General features: G+C 64.5%; 6 protein-coding genes across 6 annotated transcripts in view; 3 read left to right on the top strand and 3 right to left on the bottom strand.

The window, feature by feature from the left end:
- Positions 1 to 5,677: 5,677 nt before the first annotated feature.
- Positions 5,678 to 6,742, bottom strand: EMIHUDRAFT_422465 (hypothetical protein; the record flags this gene model as incomplete). The annotated part of the gene is made up of 3 exons (XM_005760973.1): positions 5,678 to 5,725; positions 5,966 to 6,121; positions 6,157 to 6,742. Coding segments are annotated over 3 exons (789 nt in total), but the record flags the coding sequence as incomplete, so codon positions are not given.
- Positions 6,743 to 10,799: 4,057 nt separating this feature from the next.
- EMIHUDRAFT_465535 (hypothetical protein) lies at positions 10,800 to 11,859 on the top strand. The gene is made up of 6 exons (XM_005760974.1): positions 10,800 to 10,915; positions 10,978 to 11,067; positions 11,143 to 11,274; positions 11,361 to 11,399; positions 11,468 to 11,530; positions 11,643 to 11,859. The coding sequence occupies exons 1-6, from the start codon at positions 10,811 to 10,813 to the stop codon at positions 11,817 to 11,819; spliced, it is 606 nt and encodes a 201-aa protein (XP_005761031.1). The 5' UTR covers positions 10,800 to 10,810; the 3' UTR covers positions 11,820 to 11,859.
- Positions 11,860 to 11,910: 51 nt separating this feature from the next.
- On the top strand, positions 11,911 to 12,600 carry EMIHUDRAFT_217334 (hypothetical protein; the record flags this gene model as incomplete). The annotated part of the gene is made up of 1 exon (XM_005760975.1): positions 11,911 to 12,600. The coding sequence occupies one exon, from the start codon at positions 11,911 to 11,913 to the stop codon at positions 12,598 to 12,600; it is 690 nt and encodes a 229-aa protein (XP_005761032.1).
- A 492-nt stretch (positions 12,601 to 13,092) lies between these two features.
- Positions 13,093 to 13,670, bottom strand: EMIHUDRAFT_358816 (hypothetical protein). The gene is made up of 2 exons (XM_005760976.1): positions 13,497 to 13,670; positions 13,093 to 13,424 (listed from the first exon to the last, which is right to left on the bottom strand). Exons 1-2 carry the CDS (start codon positions 13,617 to 13,619, stop codon positions 13,272 to 13,274), a joined length of 276 nt encoding a protein of 91 aa, XP_005761033.1. The 5' UTR covers positions 13,620 to 13,670; the 3' UTR covers positions 13,093 to 13,271.
- A 575-nt stretch (positions 13,671 to 14,245) lies between these two features.
- Positions 14,246 to 15,163, bottom strand: EMIHUDRAFT_453050 (hypothetical protein; the record flags this gene model as incomplete). Its single annotated transcript, XM_005760977.1, has 3 exons — positions 14,246 to 14,451; positions 14,525 to 14,656; positions 14,744 to 15,163. Coding segments are annotated over 3 exons (756 nt in total), but the record flags the coding sequence as incomplete, so codon positions are not given.
- Positions 15,164 to 17,610: 2,447 nt separating this feature from the next.
- The window catches only part of EMIHUDRAFT_68158 (hypothetical protein), a gene marked incomplete at both ends in the record, with an annotated part of 3,326 nt that continues 3,088 nt past the window's right edge, over positions 17,611 to 17,848 (top strand). The window contains one exon of the mRNA XM_005760978.1: positions 17,611 to 17,748. Within this exon, the coding sequence (XP_005761035.1) occupies positions 17,611 to 17,748 (138 nt within the window). The remainder of the gene's footprint in view (positions 17,749 to 17,848) is intronic.

The following is a 17,848-nucleotide window of genomic DNA, read 5'->3' on the forward strand; positions in this document are numbered from 1 at the left end:
ACCTACGAATACTTTAAAGTCTCGACAATCACTAAGCAGAGGCTCCCTTGGGGATGCCTGAGGCCACCCCAACCACTCACGAAGCCGTACGTGGACAATTTGAAACTTACTTTTTTCGTTTACCCACACTAAGCGAGTATAAAAGGTTCTCTCTTAGGCTCTTTTCCGCGCGCGCCCCCCGCAAGGCGCGCGATAGCCGATACACACACACAATGTTCCGAAGCAAAGTCTCGAGGTTCTCCAAGAGAGAGAGACTCACGTCAATAGCCCGAGAGACTCAATGCACAATGCTCAATGGGAGGCACCCCTCTTGGGTGAAGTTCTGAAAAACGTGCAGCACTTCTAGCCAACATCGACAAAAGTCACTCTCTAGCCCCGCGGCGAGCGGCCCCGCCGGAGGCGAAGAAAATTTTGCCATCTAGGCGCTCTCTAACACACATTTTTGCACAAATCGACACCTCCAAACAAATTCAATAAGACTGGTCTTCAGACTTCACTGCAGCACGCCTCGAGCGAGTAATGCGTCTGTAGGCCAATATAATAGAGCTTCTCGCGCGCGCTCCTCAGCTGGCGGTCCGCAGGGCCGCCCGGGCCGGGCGAGAAGCGCAAGCCCGCCAGCCGCACCATGTGATTCACGATGATGAGCGTCTCGGCCTCGAGCAGCGTGTAGGTTACGAGGAGCGAAGCTTGCCCTCGCACTCGCGTTGCTCGAGCCTGAGCCACTGCGCCTTGACCACGAGATAGCCCGCGGGGATGGTGTCGGTGTTGACGACCGTGTCCTCGGCCAGCGTGTACGCCTTCCCCTTGAGCACCGCCAGCCAGTAGAGCCCCTCGAGCGACTGCTCGCGCCGATCTGCGCGGACAGCGGCCAGCTGCTTCGCCTTGAGCGACGCGGCCCACACCTCCAGCGACTCCATCTGCCGCAGCTCGGCCGTCTCGCCTGCGGCACGCGGCGCCTTCTGCTTCTTGACCCTGCCAAAGACGGCGACCATCTCGCAGTCCCCCCAAAGAAGAGCGATGCACGGCGGGCACGCGCATGGAATACCGCGCCTGTGACAGGGAGCCGGTGCGGGGGTCAGGAGGGGCGCGTGACGTGCGGCAACACACGGCACACTACACGGCACGGCACGATGAGCATAACACGGCTCAATACTAGCGTACGTGGTCAGGAGACCATCCTTCCGCGCGGCGGCCGCATCCTTGCAATCCCCCGCGAACATGTGGTCGTCGTGTGAGCCGTTGAAGCCATCAGCCTTGGGGACGGCAAGGGCGGTGAACTTGGAGTGCTGAAAGAAGCCGTAGAAGATGCGCTCGATCGCCCACCAGCCCTCCTTGAACGACTTCGCGACAGCCGGGGTCGCTCGTGCCTTGGCGAGATAGAGGACGACGTTGCGAGAGCCGGAGAATATGAAATTGCCCGACCGGATCGCCTCAGTGATCGCGTTCGACGGCAGGTTGCTCAGCGCATCGCAGATGTTTTTGCCGTGCATTGACTCGAGCGTCCAGTGCACGCGCAAGATGCCGAATTTGGTGAGCCACTCGGCAGTCTGATGGTAGTTGTCTTTCCCATCGAACTGCGCGGCACACTGATCCGTCAGGGAGAGCTTCCGCTGGTAGTCGGGAAAGTCGGTTACGGGGAGGGCTACTACGAGGTCTCTGCGCGGGATGTGCTGGGGCCCTGCGCCCCAGTCGATTGCCGCATAGTTCGTCGTAGTAGCCCTATCATAAACCTCATCTTCACACCTTGCACTTTGAAAAAAGAAATGTCCTGCTTTTGTTGAAGATCCGGAGGGTTTATCGGAGCATCACCCTCTTCGCTTGAGTGTGTGAGAGCGGCGCTAGCCGCTACTCAGGAGCGCAGCGGCGCCGGGGCCTCGTCTCTCTGCGCTACACGCCTTTCAGCTCTTAAGAGCTCCACCACTGCACTGCTGCTCCCCACAGTAGAGCCGAATGTAACTCTGTTACTCTCTCTCTCTCCCCACGAATATTCCACAAGTGACAAGAGCCTCTCACAAACCATGAGGTGCACACGTCCTATTCCGGGGGGCATCGAGCTCCTCAATGTGCCGGGCACACCCTGCCCGCGCAGCGGTCGGGTGGTGGCCGGTGAGAGTGAGGAGCAATGCTCGTCATGGAGTCGCACATCCTGATGAGCGCCCATCGGATGTCGGGCTTCAGCGGCAGCCGCCGGTGCACGGGGCGGGAGCTGGCGCCGCCCAGCTGCAGCTGCCTCTCAAAGCTCTCGATGTCGTCATCCGAGCAGTCTCCCAGCACTTGCGCCTGCTGCTGCTGCTGCTGCGGCGGCGGCGGCAGCGGCTGCTCCTCCGCCACCACCGCCTGCAGCTGCTCCTGTCCGCCCTGCTGCTGCTCCCCCTCCTCCTCTCCCCGCTGCTGCTGCTGCTCCTGCTTCCGCTGCTGCCGCTGCTTCTTCTTCTTCCGCTTCTTTTGAGCCGCGCCACCAGCTGCGCTCTCCTCATTGATCCACGCCATCAGGCTGTCGAGGTTCGCGCCGGCGGCCTTGGCTGGGCCGCCGCACTCGCCGCTGCTATCGCTCCCGCTGACGGCGTCGTCCTGGCAGGGCAGCATCTGCCGCCGCCGCTCCTCGAGCTTCTTCCGCAGCCGCGTCGCCCGGTCGCAGCTACCCTTCTCACAGCAGGAGCACTGGCCGGGCCAGCCGCCTCCGGGACCGGCGTCGAGCGCGTCGTACAGTGCGATCTGGTTCTTCTTGTGCTCCGGAGGTGGCGGCAGCCTCTTTGCCCCCAGCACGCGGAAGTTCTCCTCCGTGGCCGCCCTGACGACGCAGTCGTCGTCCACAGGGCACCAGATCAGCTTGGAGTTTAGCCCGAACAGGCGGATTTGGTATGGCACGCGCTCCTCGCGGTCTTCCCAGTAGGGGTCGTTGTACCACTGCTGCGTGACGACGCCGTTGACCCACTGCTTTGACGCGACTGACGCGATCACCTCGTCCCCGACCTGGAACCGCAGCTCCGTCTCGCTACTGCTGGCGTCGCGCGCGTCGTCGTCGCAGAGCTTGCGGACCGACGAGGCTGGCACGGTGACGTAATAGTGAGGGCCGTCTTGCTCTCCGCTCGAAAGGTGGGCGGAGGCGGAGGCTGCTTGCTCTCCGCTCGAAAGGTGGGCGGAGGCGGAGGCTGCTTGCTCTCCGCTCGAAAGGTGGGCGGAGGCGGCGGCTGCGTCGGCGAGCTGCTCCAGCATGTGCATACACCCAGCGAACGGCAACTTTGCAGAGACTGTCATGCTCGCGTGCTGGTGTGGTGCCCTAAAAGCGCGTTTTCTTCTGTCACCGGGGAACTTTTTTTAACTTCAAGAGAGAGAGAAGCGACATATCATTCTATGTATTCACACTGGCCAGAAAAAGCGCGCGAATGAGTTCTACAGAAAGGGCTAGCGCCTAGACCACGAGGTAGGTAGGCGGTAGAAAGGTGAAGAACAGCCAGGCTCGGACTGAACACCAGCGCGGTGTGGGTGGACGCAAGACAGATGATGACGACACGCACGAGCGACACACAGACACAAACAAGCTCAGAAGACACACAGCCAGCTGGCTGCCACACCGACCGACCCGGAGTTGGCGTACACATAACTCAGGGCCACATTCTTCCTGTCGCCCCCCCCAGCACTCCAAGGTGCCAAGAGAAACAAACCAGGGCACAACATCACAACAGACGACAGGAGTAACATGCGAGGCTAGAGCAGCTTGCTCCACCTCTAGCAATCTCGCCGTCCGGCGAGGCACGGACGAGACCGTGTGTGGGGTCTAGTGAGGTGTCTATGGACGCCCTCCCCAGAGGCTAGCTGCCTACTGCTAGCCCTATCTCGCACTCACGGACAGTGACAATTCAATGGGTGAGTGTTTGCGAGCAGAGGCGCGTGGGCTAAATCCAGGCCGCACGTCGTGGCACTATGACGAAGTTAGACGTGCGGCCGCAGCGCGCCCGCCCCAGTCTCGGCGGTGCGCGCGTGTTGGCGAGAAAGTTGCGGGGAGAGCCATGCCCGACTTTTTGAAGGTGAGGCCTCTGCGACGAGTGCCAGCCGCGCTGCGGAGCCACACCACGTCCACGACCGCACGACGAGTGATTTCGTTTTTCTCGACGTCTTCGCCTGCGGGCCACTGCGCACTGGCACTGCGGCGCGCCGCGCCGCGCGCGGGCCGCGGCCCGCCACACACACCGTTAATATAATTGTCCATATGCCGAAAAATCCCCTGTCTGGAGTCTCTGATGTGTTAGTGTGTGATGTCTGTGCCGTGCGGCGTGCGCCGTGTGTGTTCTGAGCCTCCTCTGTGAATTCGCGGAGCGAAGAAAATTTTATACGGAATACGTCCATTTTGGGGCCTCGTTTGGAATACGTATTCCGGAATACGTGTGGAATACGGCCTAAAACTGCAATTTTATACGGAATACGGCCCTTTTGGAGGTCATTTGGAATACGTGGAATACGTATTCACAGAGTAGGGGGTTCCGAGCGGTCGACTGTCGACATCTGGAGCTAGGCGCGTGTGTGCGTCTTCCCCTCATCCGCCAACCGGCCAAGTGGCGGTCGCAGACTACGGCTTTAGATCAAAAAACTGGACGAGGCTTCTCTATAACAATTCTGTAGAGACTAGAGTCGGTTGTGCGCACACGAACTCCAACAGCGCAGCACTCTCTGCTCACTCAACCGACTGTGGCAAGAGCCCCTCGTTCGAGTAGAGGGCAGCGATGCCGCGGTGCAGCTCGAGGGCGTGCCGCTGCGCGTGCGACGCCGCGGCGGGCGTGTCCCACACACCGGGGTAGCGCGCGAACAGCGCGCGCGGCGCCCGCGCCAGCAGCCCGCCGATGGACGCGCCAACCTCGTGCAAGCTCTCTGCGCAATTGGGGTGGAGCGGGCCGAGGAGAGCGCGCTGGGTGCGCCAGAGCTCGAGGGCGCTCTCGAGGAGCGCCAGCAGGCTCGGCGCACTCGGCGGCGCGCCGCTCTCCTCGAGCTGCAGCCGGATCGCCGCGAGCAGCTCGCGCCGGACGCGGGCGACGGCGAGGTGCCGCTCGCCGAGCTCTCGCACCTGTTCACGCAAGAGGTGTGAAGAGACGCTGTTCACAGGTGCCGCTCGCCGAGCTCTCTCACCTTCGGAAAAAAACGAAAGCAAACTCACGCGGACAACAGAACGGCGTGAAGACGCTGTCCGCTCGCCCGGCCCTCGCGCCAGCTCGCGCAGCACCGCCGCGCACGCCGCCTCGTCGACGCCGCCTCCCGGCCCCGCACGCGCCGCGCGTCGCACCGCCTCCCTCGCGCCCGCCTCGAGAGTGAGGGTGAGTTCGTCCGCCTCGGCCGCGCCCGCCTCGGACGCACTTCGCGGCGGCGCGTCCCACTCGCTGTGCCGCTCCGCCTCGCTCGTAAAGTCGAAGTGGTCGAGGTGTCTGCTGCACGCCGCGGGGGTGAGCTCGGCAGGCTGCGCGTAGCAGATGAGCACCTCCTGCCCCTGCGGTGTGAATGCGCGGTGTGAATGCACAACGCGTCGGAGTGTGCCTGCGGGCACCGGCCAACGGCACTCGCAGCACCGCGTGGACGGCGGAAGAAAGGGAGCGACTGGCGCGTGACGCAAGGGAACAGTGCGAGTGTCTTCGCGGTGCTGAACACAGAGATGTGGATTCGGCGTCTGCCGGGGGGGGGGGGGGGGGAGCCTGAGCGATGTGCCGCGTGGCTCGCACGACGCTCGTCAGCGTGCCGCCTGAAGACGAAAGGGTCCAATCATATGCTACGCCCCGAGTGTGGGTTCGGGGGGTCTTCGCAGCAGTGAGGTAGGGGATACCGTCAAGAGTGGTTTCTTTTTCCAGGGGGGTGAGCGTGAACGGTCGTATGTGTCTCTGCGTCGCTCCCTCCGTGCCTTAGTCAACCTCCGCCCTGATGTCGCGTGTGTCTAGTCGCTGGCCAGACACTCTGTTCCGCCTCTCTGTCTACTCCAGCTTGCCGGCACGCAGCGCGGCCTTGTCGGCGTTGGCGCGTCGCGAGGGCGCGTGGTTGAAGATGGACTGGTGCAGGAACAGGCCCGAGGCGAACGCGTTCCAGCGGCACACGAGGCAAAGCCGCAGCAGCTCGGCCCGCCTGCCCTCGTCGCCGAGCCCGCCTACAAAAAGAAAGCGTGTCGCCGCACGCGACGACCGCCGTGAAGTCCTGCCCTCCTGCCCTCGCCGCCGAGGTCGGCCGCGCCCGGCTCCTGCAGCAGCGCGTCGACGCACGCGCAGTGCTCCTCCTCCAGGCGCGGCCGGTCAAAGGCAGACACGCTGCGCAGCTCCATCGGGTGCAGCCGCGAGAGCGCGGCCAGGGCGACCCGTCGCTCCACCGCGCTGCGCCGGAGCACGGACTGCAACAGCGAGAGCGGCTCGTGTTCGGCTGACGGCCAGGGCACAAAGGGCTGCTCCCATATCAGGACTTGGCCGGGCGAGATGTCGCGAGCCGCCACGAAGCCGCGGCCCGACCCCGGGATCTGCCGCACCGCAATCGGGCCGACCACACGCGGAGGGTGCTCGGGCCACACACAGAGCGCGTCGGCGGTGTTGACGTCGGCGGCAGCGGTCAGCCGGGGCGGGACAACGACCTGATCGCCATTGGCATCCGCGAATGGCGCGAGAGCGTTGCGCTTGCTACTGGCGGCGGTGGCGGGCACAGCTGGTGCGGGTGCGCATCCGGCTGTGCCGACCGGAGACGTGGGAGGAGGGTCCCCAAAGATGGACCAGACGTCATCCATGTGCTCGGCGAGGCGGCGGGGCAGGCGAGCAGATCGAGAAGCGCACGCGGGAAGAGCCCTTGCACCGCGGTCCGAGGCGCAACGCTGTGAACAGGCGAGCGAGATGTGGCGGAGGCGCTCGCCCTCAACCCGCGGCTGCGGGGCGAGTAGTGCGCCACTTTGCCGGCTGCCGGCAGGACTTCCTGCTCGCGCCCGGCAGCGAGCGCGAGGCCGAGGCGGCCGACCAGGCCGTCTCGCTCGCGCTCGCCTTTCTCGACCGCCACGTGTGCCAGAGGGCTTCGCCGCCGGCGTTCCCAGGTAACGGCTAGCCGGGGTCGGTGTGCGGCTGAGCGCTGAGGGCGGGGGCCGGTTCAGAAATCACCCCGTTTTTGCCCGTTTTTGGTCATCCGTCAAAATATCTGAAGATCTGACCGGGGGATTCTCCCCAAGGGTGAAATTCTCAAAAAGGTGCAGCACTTCTAGCCGACATCGACAAAAGTCCCTCTCTGCCCCGCGGCGAGCGGCCCCGCCGGAGGCGAAGAAAATTTCGCCATCTAGCGCTCGCAACACACAGATTTGTGCATAAATCAACACACTCCAACTCAAGCTCAATAAAGACTGGTCTTCGGGGGAGTGACGGATAAAGGCGTGCGAAAGAGCTATGAATTCGAAAGCAGCGAAAGTAATGGCCGGCCGCAGGGTTTTGGGTCCCCTACGCCAAAGAACTCGAGGCCCAGGATTTCGGCGGGCGCGCCAACGAGCACGCGGCTTCGCGCTGCCTGTATGCTCGCGCTGGTAACACCGTTGCTGTGGCCGTCTTCGTCCGTATTGTACACCGAGCTGGCGCCACAGCAGAGTACAACAACGGCTCGGACGAGCTGCTCCACGGTACTACAATCATCAGAGGGCCCGGCAAGGTCCACGGCGGAGCTGGCGGTGGTGGCAGTGGTGGTAGGAACGAAGGCGCCGCTGTCGGCGATTCACCGCCGTTCGTTCCCGTCTCTCAAAGCAGGTTACACCGTCGATGCGCACATCGAGGCGCTCGTGGACGAGAGAGACGTCGCCTCCTCTTTCGTCCCGGGGCACTGTTCATGCAGGATCATCACGCCGGAAGGCACCGCCAAGTACATTAGCCTTCATCTCTCCTACCGCCGGCCGGGAGTGCAACCGCCACCAGTGAGATTGTCCTCGACTTTGGCACCTGCGAAGTAATGAACAACAGGCAGTACGTCATATGGCGCTATGATAGCCCTGCGGTGGACGTCCTCGATGCAGACGAGGCCAGGACGATGCGGAGCTCATCTGCGCGGCGCAGATCGCCGACTGTCTCTCTCTCCCTGCGCGAGTAGTTGCACCACCCTGGATGAGGCATCTGGGCTGGGGCAGGGCCGTTAGTAGAGGAGGTGGACTGAGGGCGCGAGGCCACCAATCGTCAAAGTCTGCTGCTGACTGACTGTCGGTCACTGACTGAGCAATCGCATCGGCGGTTTCACGCTCACAATCGGGTTACATCGAGGTCTCTGTGCGGGATGTGCTGGGGGGCTGCCCCCCAGTCGATTGCCGCAAAGTTCGTCGATGTAACCCTACCAGAAAGCTGTATTCACACCTACCCTCCAGAAAAGAAATATGGTTTTGTCGAAGATCCGGCGGGTTTATCGGAGCATCACCCGGTGGGAGGGGGGGGGGGGTTCTTTGTGGGGGGGCGCCTGCCCCAGCGCGCGCGTAAATTGGCATTTCTTTGTGGGGTGGCGCCTGCCCCAGCGCGCGCGTAATTTGGCATTTAGAAAAATCAGTAACCAGCCTCCGGCGGGGCGCCGCCCCCCGCGCTACCAATCCAAACCCGAGTACAAAGCGCGCCTCCTGCGCGCCTCTCCGAGGCGCTGCGCAGATGGTCTACGAATCATAGAGGCTCAAGTGACAAGTCCACACATACACACACGCGGGGGACACACCGGTCACCCGCGGGTGCCATCTGCCATACACAAAGCATTACTCTCACGACACACGGGGATCGCGATCGGGTGGAGCGGCGGCGGCGGCGGCAGTGGCACGCGCGGGCGGACGGACTCGGACGGGGCGGAGCAGCGACCGCCTGGGCGGCCGCTGCTCTGTCTGCCGCTGCTGACCTCGAAGGCGTGCGGAGCGCGACTGTTGGTGTCGGGGGGCGGCCGTCATGTGGCGAGGCTACGTCGCACGAGTGCAACCGGGTAGCGGGGGGCTAAGAGACCGCACTCGCACGTGTGTGTTGCAGTTGCGACGGTTATATCATTTACCACTATGCTCTATGCCACGGTCGCCCATCCCGGGATGGGCGACGTGGCAAAGAGTGGTAAATGATATCCGTCGTAGCTGCAAAACCAGTAAACCACAGTCCACACTCCCCTCCCGGGTCGCGGAACATGTGTCCAGTTTGGTTGCCGGCCGGGATGCGGTCGATCGGTGGACTGTCGCAGGAGATTGTGGAGAATGACCTCCAGACTGACCCGGAGAATCACCTCCACCCAGCCCCACCGCAGCACCCCTATTATCACTCTCCCCCCCCCCCCCCCCACCCCAGTGATGAATAGTCTACCTATCCCTATATTCCCACACCCTGTGCAGTGGCACGTCTTGCCACCCAGACCCCTAATATTGGCACCCTGGGCGCCGAATAGACGCCCAAGTATTGGCACGTCATAGTTCCCTCGACTCTCGAGGCGTCGTCATGTGACACTTTGAGCAGTCACCCCGCTGAGGCTGAGGCCTGAGCCCCAGCATTCCCGGTGTTGTGCGACACCATTCCCTTAAACCACTCGGATACGAGTTCCTTATACCAATCCTACAGTCGTCTGAGACGGCACCCGGATCGAGGATGGCTTTGCAGCCTCACCCGCGATCAGCAATACCGCAGAGCCGTGCACGCGGCTCACCACTCACACTTGCTGGGCACCAACCTTTGGGTCCAGATGCCGACCCCTCTGCAAACGAGGGGAGAGGGACGCCTCGCGATACTACGGAGGGCCTCCACCTCGACCAAACACGGTCAGACCACTCCAATCCCTACCACATGGACTCCTTAGAGGAATTCATTTTTTCGACCGTCGGACTGGGTTTCGAACTGGCGACCCATGCAGTTTTGCGACGGTATATCATTTACCACTGGGATGGGCGACGTGGCAAGTGGTACACGGACACAGTCACCTTGCCACGGACAGCGCGGCTCTACTTGCTATCGGGACGAGCAGAGGGCACACAGCACATGCTACATGTACATGTAAAGCCGTACATGTTGTGATGATGCGGCGCCGATGGGGCAGATACCAGGACGAGGACGACCGGTGCGGCATGTGTGCAAGTCATGCGAACGCCGCGTTGCCCAGCCCCACGAGGGGCGCTCTTTCAGGAGACAGGCCCCAGCGTAGCCTGGCGCGGGTCCAGCCAGGGTCCTACTCTTGTGCACAAGTATTACTATGGCAAAGGCCAGTAGATATTCGGCAAATAAGACAGCAATTGCAGCAAATTTGACAAATCTTATGGTTTTCGAGTGACAGTATGGATTCCGGGTGACACAGGTTTAAACAAGCACGGTCGATCCGTCAAAGCATACACTCGTTCCTATCACGTTGGACGGCTTGCACGGAGCTCTGTGCCAGCACACAGAAAGAGCCGTGCGGCAAGAAGAGCTCGATGGGGAGCGAGAACCAACAACCTTCACATGGGGAGAGGCCAGCCTCCGGCTTCTCAGCGTGTGCTAACAGCGCTGCGTACGGGAAACGAGCCGGCCACCGGCCGTGGCTCGGAGCGCTGACGCTCCGAGGACCACCGCTGCACGCACGCTAGACTGCCACAATCAGACCTTCCTCAGTCCTCACCAAGTTGCAAGTAACCGCCCTCACGCACAGTCAGTGTTTGTTCGGAGGGGGGGCTGGGTGGGCGGTAAGCCGTTCACACCCCTTCGGAAGATTGCGTTGTGTTCTTATTTTGTATCCGCTTTTTTATTAAATGAACTCTCTCTGGTATAGCCCCAGCCGTCGCTCCACGCTGTCTGGTGGCGTTCTCTGTTCACACCGAGCAGCTGTGGAAGCGACTAGCGGACTTACTAAGCCGACAATGTCCGCCGCAGCTCGCGCGGCGGCGCCCTCCGTGTGGTCGCTCACCACGAGGACCGGGCGGCTCCGGGTGCCGCGCGTGCGAAAGCAGATCCTCGTCGACATGGCGCGCTCGCTCCTGCTGCGCACCTCCCGCCGCACGCATTGATCGCGCCCGCCGCGCCTCAGATGTCGCGCAAGATGGCCGATCGCTCGCTCGTCGCTGTGGCCCACACGGGGAACCTCACATACGAGCAGAGCGCGCTCCTGAAGCGCGAGGCACGTGGCGTCCGACTCAGTGACGTCGGATCGAGATTGCCACCACCACCACACTCTTGTGCGCCCGCTGCGCAGGTGCAGTCGGCTGGCGGCAGCATCCACGTGGTGAAGAACTCGCTCCTCGGCCTCGGGATGCGCAACGCGGGCCTCGACGCACTGGTCCCGCTCTTGCGCGGCAAGGTCGCCGTCGCGGTGGGGGACGACGAGGCGAGCCGCGCAGTGCAGTGCAGCGCCCTCGCAGCGCCCTCTCGCCGCGCCGCCCACACCTGACCGCCGCCCCGTCTTGCCGCCAGGTGGCGTTGGCCCAGACGCTGCTTGGGGCGTCCAAAAAGGCGCGTCGGCGAGAGGCCGCGCCAGCCAGGCGAGACGGGCGACCCCAACACCCTCTTCTCCGCCGCAGGTGCCCGACTTTTTTGTCCTCGGCGCAGTGCTGCAGAGTCGGCGAGTCTTGCGCCACACCGAGGCTTGCGGCGCCCGCCGCGCCCGCCGCGCCCGCACCCGTTTCGCTCGCCCTAAACCTCCCCTCCCCTTTCCTCGCCGTCGGCGACTCACACGCTGGCGCGCGCGCTTGCCAGGTCGAGAGGTTGGCCAAGCTGCCGCCCGCGGAGGTGGTATACTCGAACCTCGTGTCGCAGATGCTGCCCGGCAGCGTGCTGCGGGTCCCCAACCCGGCGGCGCACCTCGTGGCGCTGCTCGGCCACCACTCGAGCGGCGGCGACGCCGACGGTGGAGGCGGCGGCGAGCGAGAATAGTTGTTCGGAGAGAGATTTTGAAAGAAAGAAAACAGAAAAATAGGGAGGGGTGGGAGGAAGGCCGAATAAAAGAATTCCCGGCTGTGCGAGAATGGGCACGGCCGGAGACTCGGCTCGGCTACTGGACGGCCTCGGCGATGCCGTTCGCGCGGTGCTCGCGCACAAGAACAGCTTGACTGACGAAGAGTGGCTCGTCGCGCTTGCGCACGTTGAAGCCATCCGCGGCAGCAGGGCGGCGGCGGGGATAGAGCTCGAGGACGACACTCCGCAGTGGCTTGTGGAAGCGGCGATGAAGATGACGCTGGTGGAGCGGACGGAGGAGGAGTCGCGGCCCGCCCACTCGGGACTGCCGGCTGGCTGGTGTTGCGGCTGGAGCCCGGTGCATAGACAGCACTACTACTATAGCGTGGCGCTCAACGTCACGCAGTGGGCTCCTCCACTGCCGCCGACTCCGGATACGCTCGCCGTCTCTCACGACGCCATCGAGGCCACCGACGACGGCGGAGCCGCTGAAGCCGCGGTCAGCGCCTGTAGCCCCGCGCGATTCGCAGCCCCTGCGACAAACGCCAAAGCTTGGGAAGAGCATGCGAAGCTTGCGGTGTGGGCGGAAGGGGCGGCAGCCCTTTCCAGGCGTCACGCGGAGGAGCGCGGGGCCGCGTTTGCACGAGCCCGGTCCATCTGGCGTCAGCTGGACCTCGCGCAGCGAGCAGAACTGCAAAGGAAGTGGCTCGGCATCTCTTCACGCCCTCTAACGAAGGGAAAGAGGGGCAACGGTGAGTGATGGCGGCCAGGCGGCCCACTGTCCAACCCGCGGGGACCGAGCTCCGATGGGGATGCGTCACAGCTCACACTTAGGGCGGCTTTACACATGGGAGGCCGCTGTCTCACCGACGGCGACACGCGCGCGGCGCGCGCGGCGGTGTGTCTCTCGTGACTGTGTGGCGCGTGGGGGTTGTGAGATCGTGAGACTGTACCTCTCGTCGCACGTCGGGCGCGGCCAATCGTCAAAGTTCTTGAGCTCCTCTCGGACACCGTCGAGCTAGGACCCCTTCCGATGCCGCTTCGCGCTTGGTGCCGCTCGCGCGCTCGGGCGCTCGCTTGCGCGCCTTTTTTATTTTTTTGCATTTTGGCGTCAACCCCTTGGAGTGTGAAGGCTTCGTAGCCCTCCCGGGGGTCTACTGAAGATCCGCAGGATTGGAGCGAAAAAAAGCAAGCGAGTGTTTTGGCGTAACCACTACCAGTCAGCACCAGTCTCTACACATACACGACAGACCTCAGACGCCAGACCCGAGACTCAGCCCCCCCCCCCCCCCCCCGACACAGACATGCAGTTGCACGGCTCGACACACGACTCTCCGAGGTACACAGGTACTCAAGCTATCTTCATCACACTGCACGCGAGTGCTCCCGGTCGGCATTCCCACACAATCAACAGCATCACGATATCACGCTCTACCAGCCGCCCGCCTCCCACCGCCAAAGGTCGCGTTCGAAGGGGTCGACCGAAGGCGCGAAGCCCTGCGCAGGTCGCGCCGCCATCTGCCTCGCCTCCGCCCACGCCGCCTTCTCCGCCTCCACCGCCCGCTGCTTGGCATGCCATGCCTCCTACAGAGACGCAGCCTTCGACCTCAACTCACCCGACCCCAGAGAAGGGGGACCCCTCCGTACGCCCCCGGCCTTGGCGATCGCCGCGGAGCGCCGCGCGGGCGTCGTGCGCGGTGCTGCCGCCCGCGCTGCCTCCCATTCTACCGCCGCCTCGGCCGCGGCAGTCTGGGGCGGCGGCGCCGTGGGCACCACCATTCCGACCCAGGGGCGGGAGTAGGGGCGGGTGCTGGGGCGGGTGGCGGCCGCCGGTGGCTGCGCGGCCTCGAAGCAGAGCGGCGCCTGGAGAGGCAGAGGCGCGGTCGCGAGGGTCGACGCGGCAGTTCGGCGGGTGTGTGGGGGGGGGGGGGGCAGGTGCGTGGGACTGACCTCGGCGGCTGACTGCTTCGAGAGCCACACCGCCTTGGCCTTCGCCGCCGTGTTGCGCGCCGGCGTCTGCGGGCGGGCCGCCGCCTGCCTCGCCGAGTGATGAACATAATAATAATAATAATAATAATAATAATAATAAACAATAATAACTAGTCTGCGGGCAAGCCGCCGCCTGCCTCGCCGCCGCCCACGCCGCGGTGGCAGCCTCCTCCTCCCGCTGCTTCTCCCGCCACGCCTCCCGCGCGCTCGCCGCCGCCAGCTTCGCCGGCGTCGCCAGCGGAGGAGCCGCCGCGGCCGGTAGAGCCACCCGCACCGCTGGAGCCGCCGCCCTCCGCACAAACGCCTCCCACGCCTCCTTCGCAGGTGTCGCCGGCCAATCCCCCCCCGCGCTCGCCGCCGCACGCCTCGCCACCGCACGCTGAAGAGCTGTCGGCTCCGCCGCCTCAGCCTTCGGTGCGGCCGACCCCGGCACCGCCGCCTCTGACGCTGGCATCCTTGTCGTCGGCCACTCGCTCGCCGCCACGGCGCTCTGAGACGGCCGCGCCATCGCCGCAATCTTCTGCGCCGGCGTCAACCCGGCTGGCGGCAGCGGCGGCTGCGGCGGCTGCGGCTGCGGGGGCTTTGCAGTGTCTGCCGCCGCCTCGACTGCAGCCAACCGCGCCTGCGGGGTGGGGCGAGGCAGCCTGATAGGGCGCAGGCTGCAATCCGCCCCGACCTTCTCTAAGCTGCGGCGCCTCAATCGTCGCGAGCCGCTGCGACAGCGCGTCCTCGCGCGCCCTCGCCTCAGCCGCCGCCTCCTTCTCCGCTCTCGCCCCCGCGACTGCCGTCTGGAGAGCGCCGTTCACCTGCTGAGTCACCTCGCTCACCTGTCCAGGGAGGGTGGGTGAAGGGGGGGGGGGGGGGGGTTGGGGACCGCTTCGGCGCGTCGTGACTTCGCGCAAGTTTTGCGATACCTGCTCCACCAGCCCGACGAGAACCTCGCTCGCCTCGCTCAGATCGCGCTCGAGCGTGCCCACCCTCGCCGATAGGCCACCGTTATCCCCCGCAAATCCACCATCATCCTCCGCAAATCCACCGTCATCCACCGCCGAACCGGGCGTTGGAGTGTCAGGCTGCGTCGCCGCAGTTACCTCCGCACCAGACTCGGAGGCAGCCTCGATCTCGTCGTTGCTCGAGGCTTCAGGCTCAGCGGGAGCTACGTGTGGCGTTGGCGGCCCCATTCTCCACGCCGGCTGCGCCTGCCTGGCCAGCCACGCAGCCTTGGCCGCGTCTTCTGCCGACTCGGCTGGCTGGGCGCAGAGCATCCTGGGGCCGCCCGCGGCAACTCTAGGCGGCCCGACTAGAGCCTCGGCGGCGAGAAGGGCGACTAACATCGAAGTGGAGAAGGTTTTTGGGCGAGTTTTTCTCTACACCTGCAACGCCCAAGGCTCATAGCTGCTCTCAAGTTCGCCCAAGGCGGTGTCTTCCTCCAGACTTCCACCCTCCTGATGCCGTCCAGGATCCTCCTGCAACTCAATCGACTCCCCTTTTGGGGAGGCGTGTAGCTGTAGGCGGGCCTTGGTCCACTGACTCCAGTCCCGGTCAGCGCCCAGCGCCGCTTGCCAATCCTCGTCGCGCATGCTGGCAGGTGCTGCACTGAGGCTGGAACCCGCAACCTCGAGCGGAATCCACTCATAGCTCAGCGATGAGTCGCAACCTCCCTCCTGAGGCTTGCCCGTAGCTGGTGTGATGCGTTGCCTCGCGCTTTCCGTGTCTGTGGCCGCATCATCCGCGTCGAGATAGCTGATTGGCACGTCGTGTCGACCGCGACCAGAGAGCTGAACCATGCGACTCTGGCGGCTCAATCTCTCATCACTGTTGCCGCTCCCGCCCTGTTTGCAGCCGCTGTCACGCACGCCCTGCATAAATTCGCCGCAGCTCTTTCGGCAGTCTCCGCTGTCCTCACCCTCGCCGCCGCCGCTCGTCTCCGACGTCGCCTTCTCAGCGCATTGCAGCGTCTCGGGTCCCAGATCACCGCCCCCTGGCGCCTCGTCGTGCCCGCTGTGGTGTCCCGCATGGGGAGAACGAGGGCTTGCTTGCGCCTGCGCAAGGGGAGCGAGAGCGAAGGGTCGCATCGCCCGCGCCCGTTCTGATCGAGCAGCTCTCAGCCACGCTCTCGAGTCTCGTTCTCGGGCCGCGTTTAAGTGCCCAGAACGACCGCCTCAGTGGTGTCCGGCTGGCGTGATCAGTCAACGAGCCAAACAAACAACTCCTTCCTGCAGCTGGCATGCCGGTTCTTTTTGTGTGTTTTCGCGGGGGTTCTGGAGCTACTCCTACTGGTGCCCTTTTGTACAAATGATCCTCAGTGTAAGTAGTACTTTTCTTTTGGTCTGCTGCGCAGTTTCAGAATTCTTTTGGTCGAGTGCGCGCCAGTCCGGTGTTGACTTTTCAATTCTTTTGGTCGACGCTGGAGAGCTCGACGGCCAGCGCGTCGTACTGCGACGGGGCTCGTGCTATCTACAGAGGCGGTGCTCCCGCACGCGGGCAACCTCTTCGTCGAATGAGCCCCTTTGCCGGTATTCTGCTAGCAGCTGCGTCTGCGCTTCAGACGCCGGCGTTCGTGCTCCGCCGCGCGCTGCCAAGCGGCGTGGCACGCGCTAGAGCTCTGGAGATGGATGCACCCACGAGCCGCGGCGCACGCGGCCGCTTTCAGCCGGCCGTCCTCGGTGGCGGCAGGGACTTCTCTGCCGCGCTCTCTCGAGGCGTCGAGCGCTCGAGTGGCCGCGGCCGCGGCCGCAGTGGCGGCGGTGGCGGCGGCGGCACTCTGCACTTAGCGCGAGCCGCGGCGGCAGCGGGGAACGCGAGCGCCGCTCTGGCGAGCGCAAAGGTGGCGCTGCGGCAGCCGCCGACGACGGCCGCGGCCAAGGTCGGCCTCGTGCGCGAGGTGAACCAGCTGCTGCGGCTGCTCGGCGACCGCGGCGCGCTGGCCGAGGCGGGCGAGGTCTTCCGCGCGATGCTCGATGCGAGGCTGACGCCGACGCAGGTGACGTACGGCACGCTCATCGCCCGCGCGGGCACCTGGCGCCAGCCGCGGCTCGCGACCGCCTACTACAAGGACATGCAGCGGCGCGGCATCGAGCCCGACACGCTCACGCACAACTCGCTCATCAATGCGTTCGCAAAGGTACTTCCTAGGCACTTTCTAGACACTTCCGAGAGCTCACGCACAACTCGCTCATCAATGCGTTCGCAAAGGTACTTCCTAGGCACTTTCTAGACACTTCCGAGAGCTCACGCACAACTCGCTCATCAATGCGTTCGCAAAGGTACTTCCTAGGCACTTTCTAGACACTTCCGAGAGCTCACGCACAACTCGCTCATCAATGCGTTCGCAAAGGTACTTCCTAGGCACTTCCGAGACACTTCCGAGACGCTTCCTGCAGGCGCACGACCTCGAGAAGGCGCTCGCGGTGGCGGCGGCGATGCGGCGGCGCGGTCTCACGCCGACGACAGTGACGTACAACACTCTGCTCGACGGCTGCGCGCGCGCCCGCAACCTCACCCTGGCCGCGGCGACTCTTGCAGAGCTGCGCGCCGCGGGGCTGGCGCCGAGCGAGCGGCCTCTCCCGATCTGGATCCCCGGGTGCGGATCGGCGGAGTCGTCTGTGAGTCGCGTCCGAGCCCCCTCCCGTAGGACGTACTCTATCATGATCCATCTGTGCGCCCGCACGGGGCGGCTCGACGGCGCGTTCGGCTGGCTGAGGCGACGCGCCTGGGCCTTCCCCCCCCCCCCTCCCCCCCACCCCCTCTCACTTCCGTCGGGGCGCCCCCCTCCTGCAGGCGGATGGAGCGGAGCGGTCTCACGCCGAACGCCGTCACGTACTCGACACTCATCCACGGCTGCGGCCGCGCCGCGCAGCTCTCGCGCGCTTTCCCGCTCCTCGAGCAGATGGAGGCGGCAGGGCTGCCCCCAAACGTCGTGACGTGCGTGTTTTAGCCCCGGGACCGGGCCCCCTCTCCCTGTACACGTCGCCGGCTGTCCCGCGCCCTGCCCTGTTCCGCTGCCTCCTCCTCCTCTG

The sequence above is a fragment of the Emiliania huxleyi genome, assembly GCF_000372725.1.
Source record: "Emiliania huxleyi CCMP1516 unplaced genomic scaffold EMIHUscaffold_73, whole genome shotgun sequence".
NCBI lineage: Eukaryota > Haptophyta > Isochrysidales > Noelaerhabdaceae > Emiliania > Emiliania huxleyi.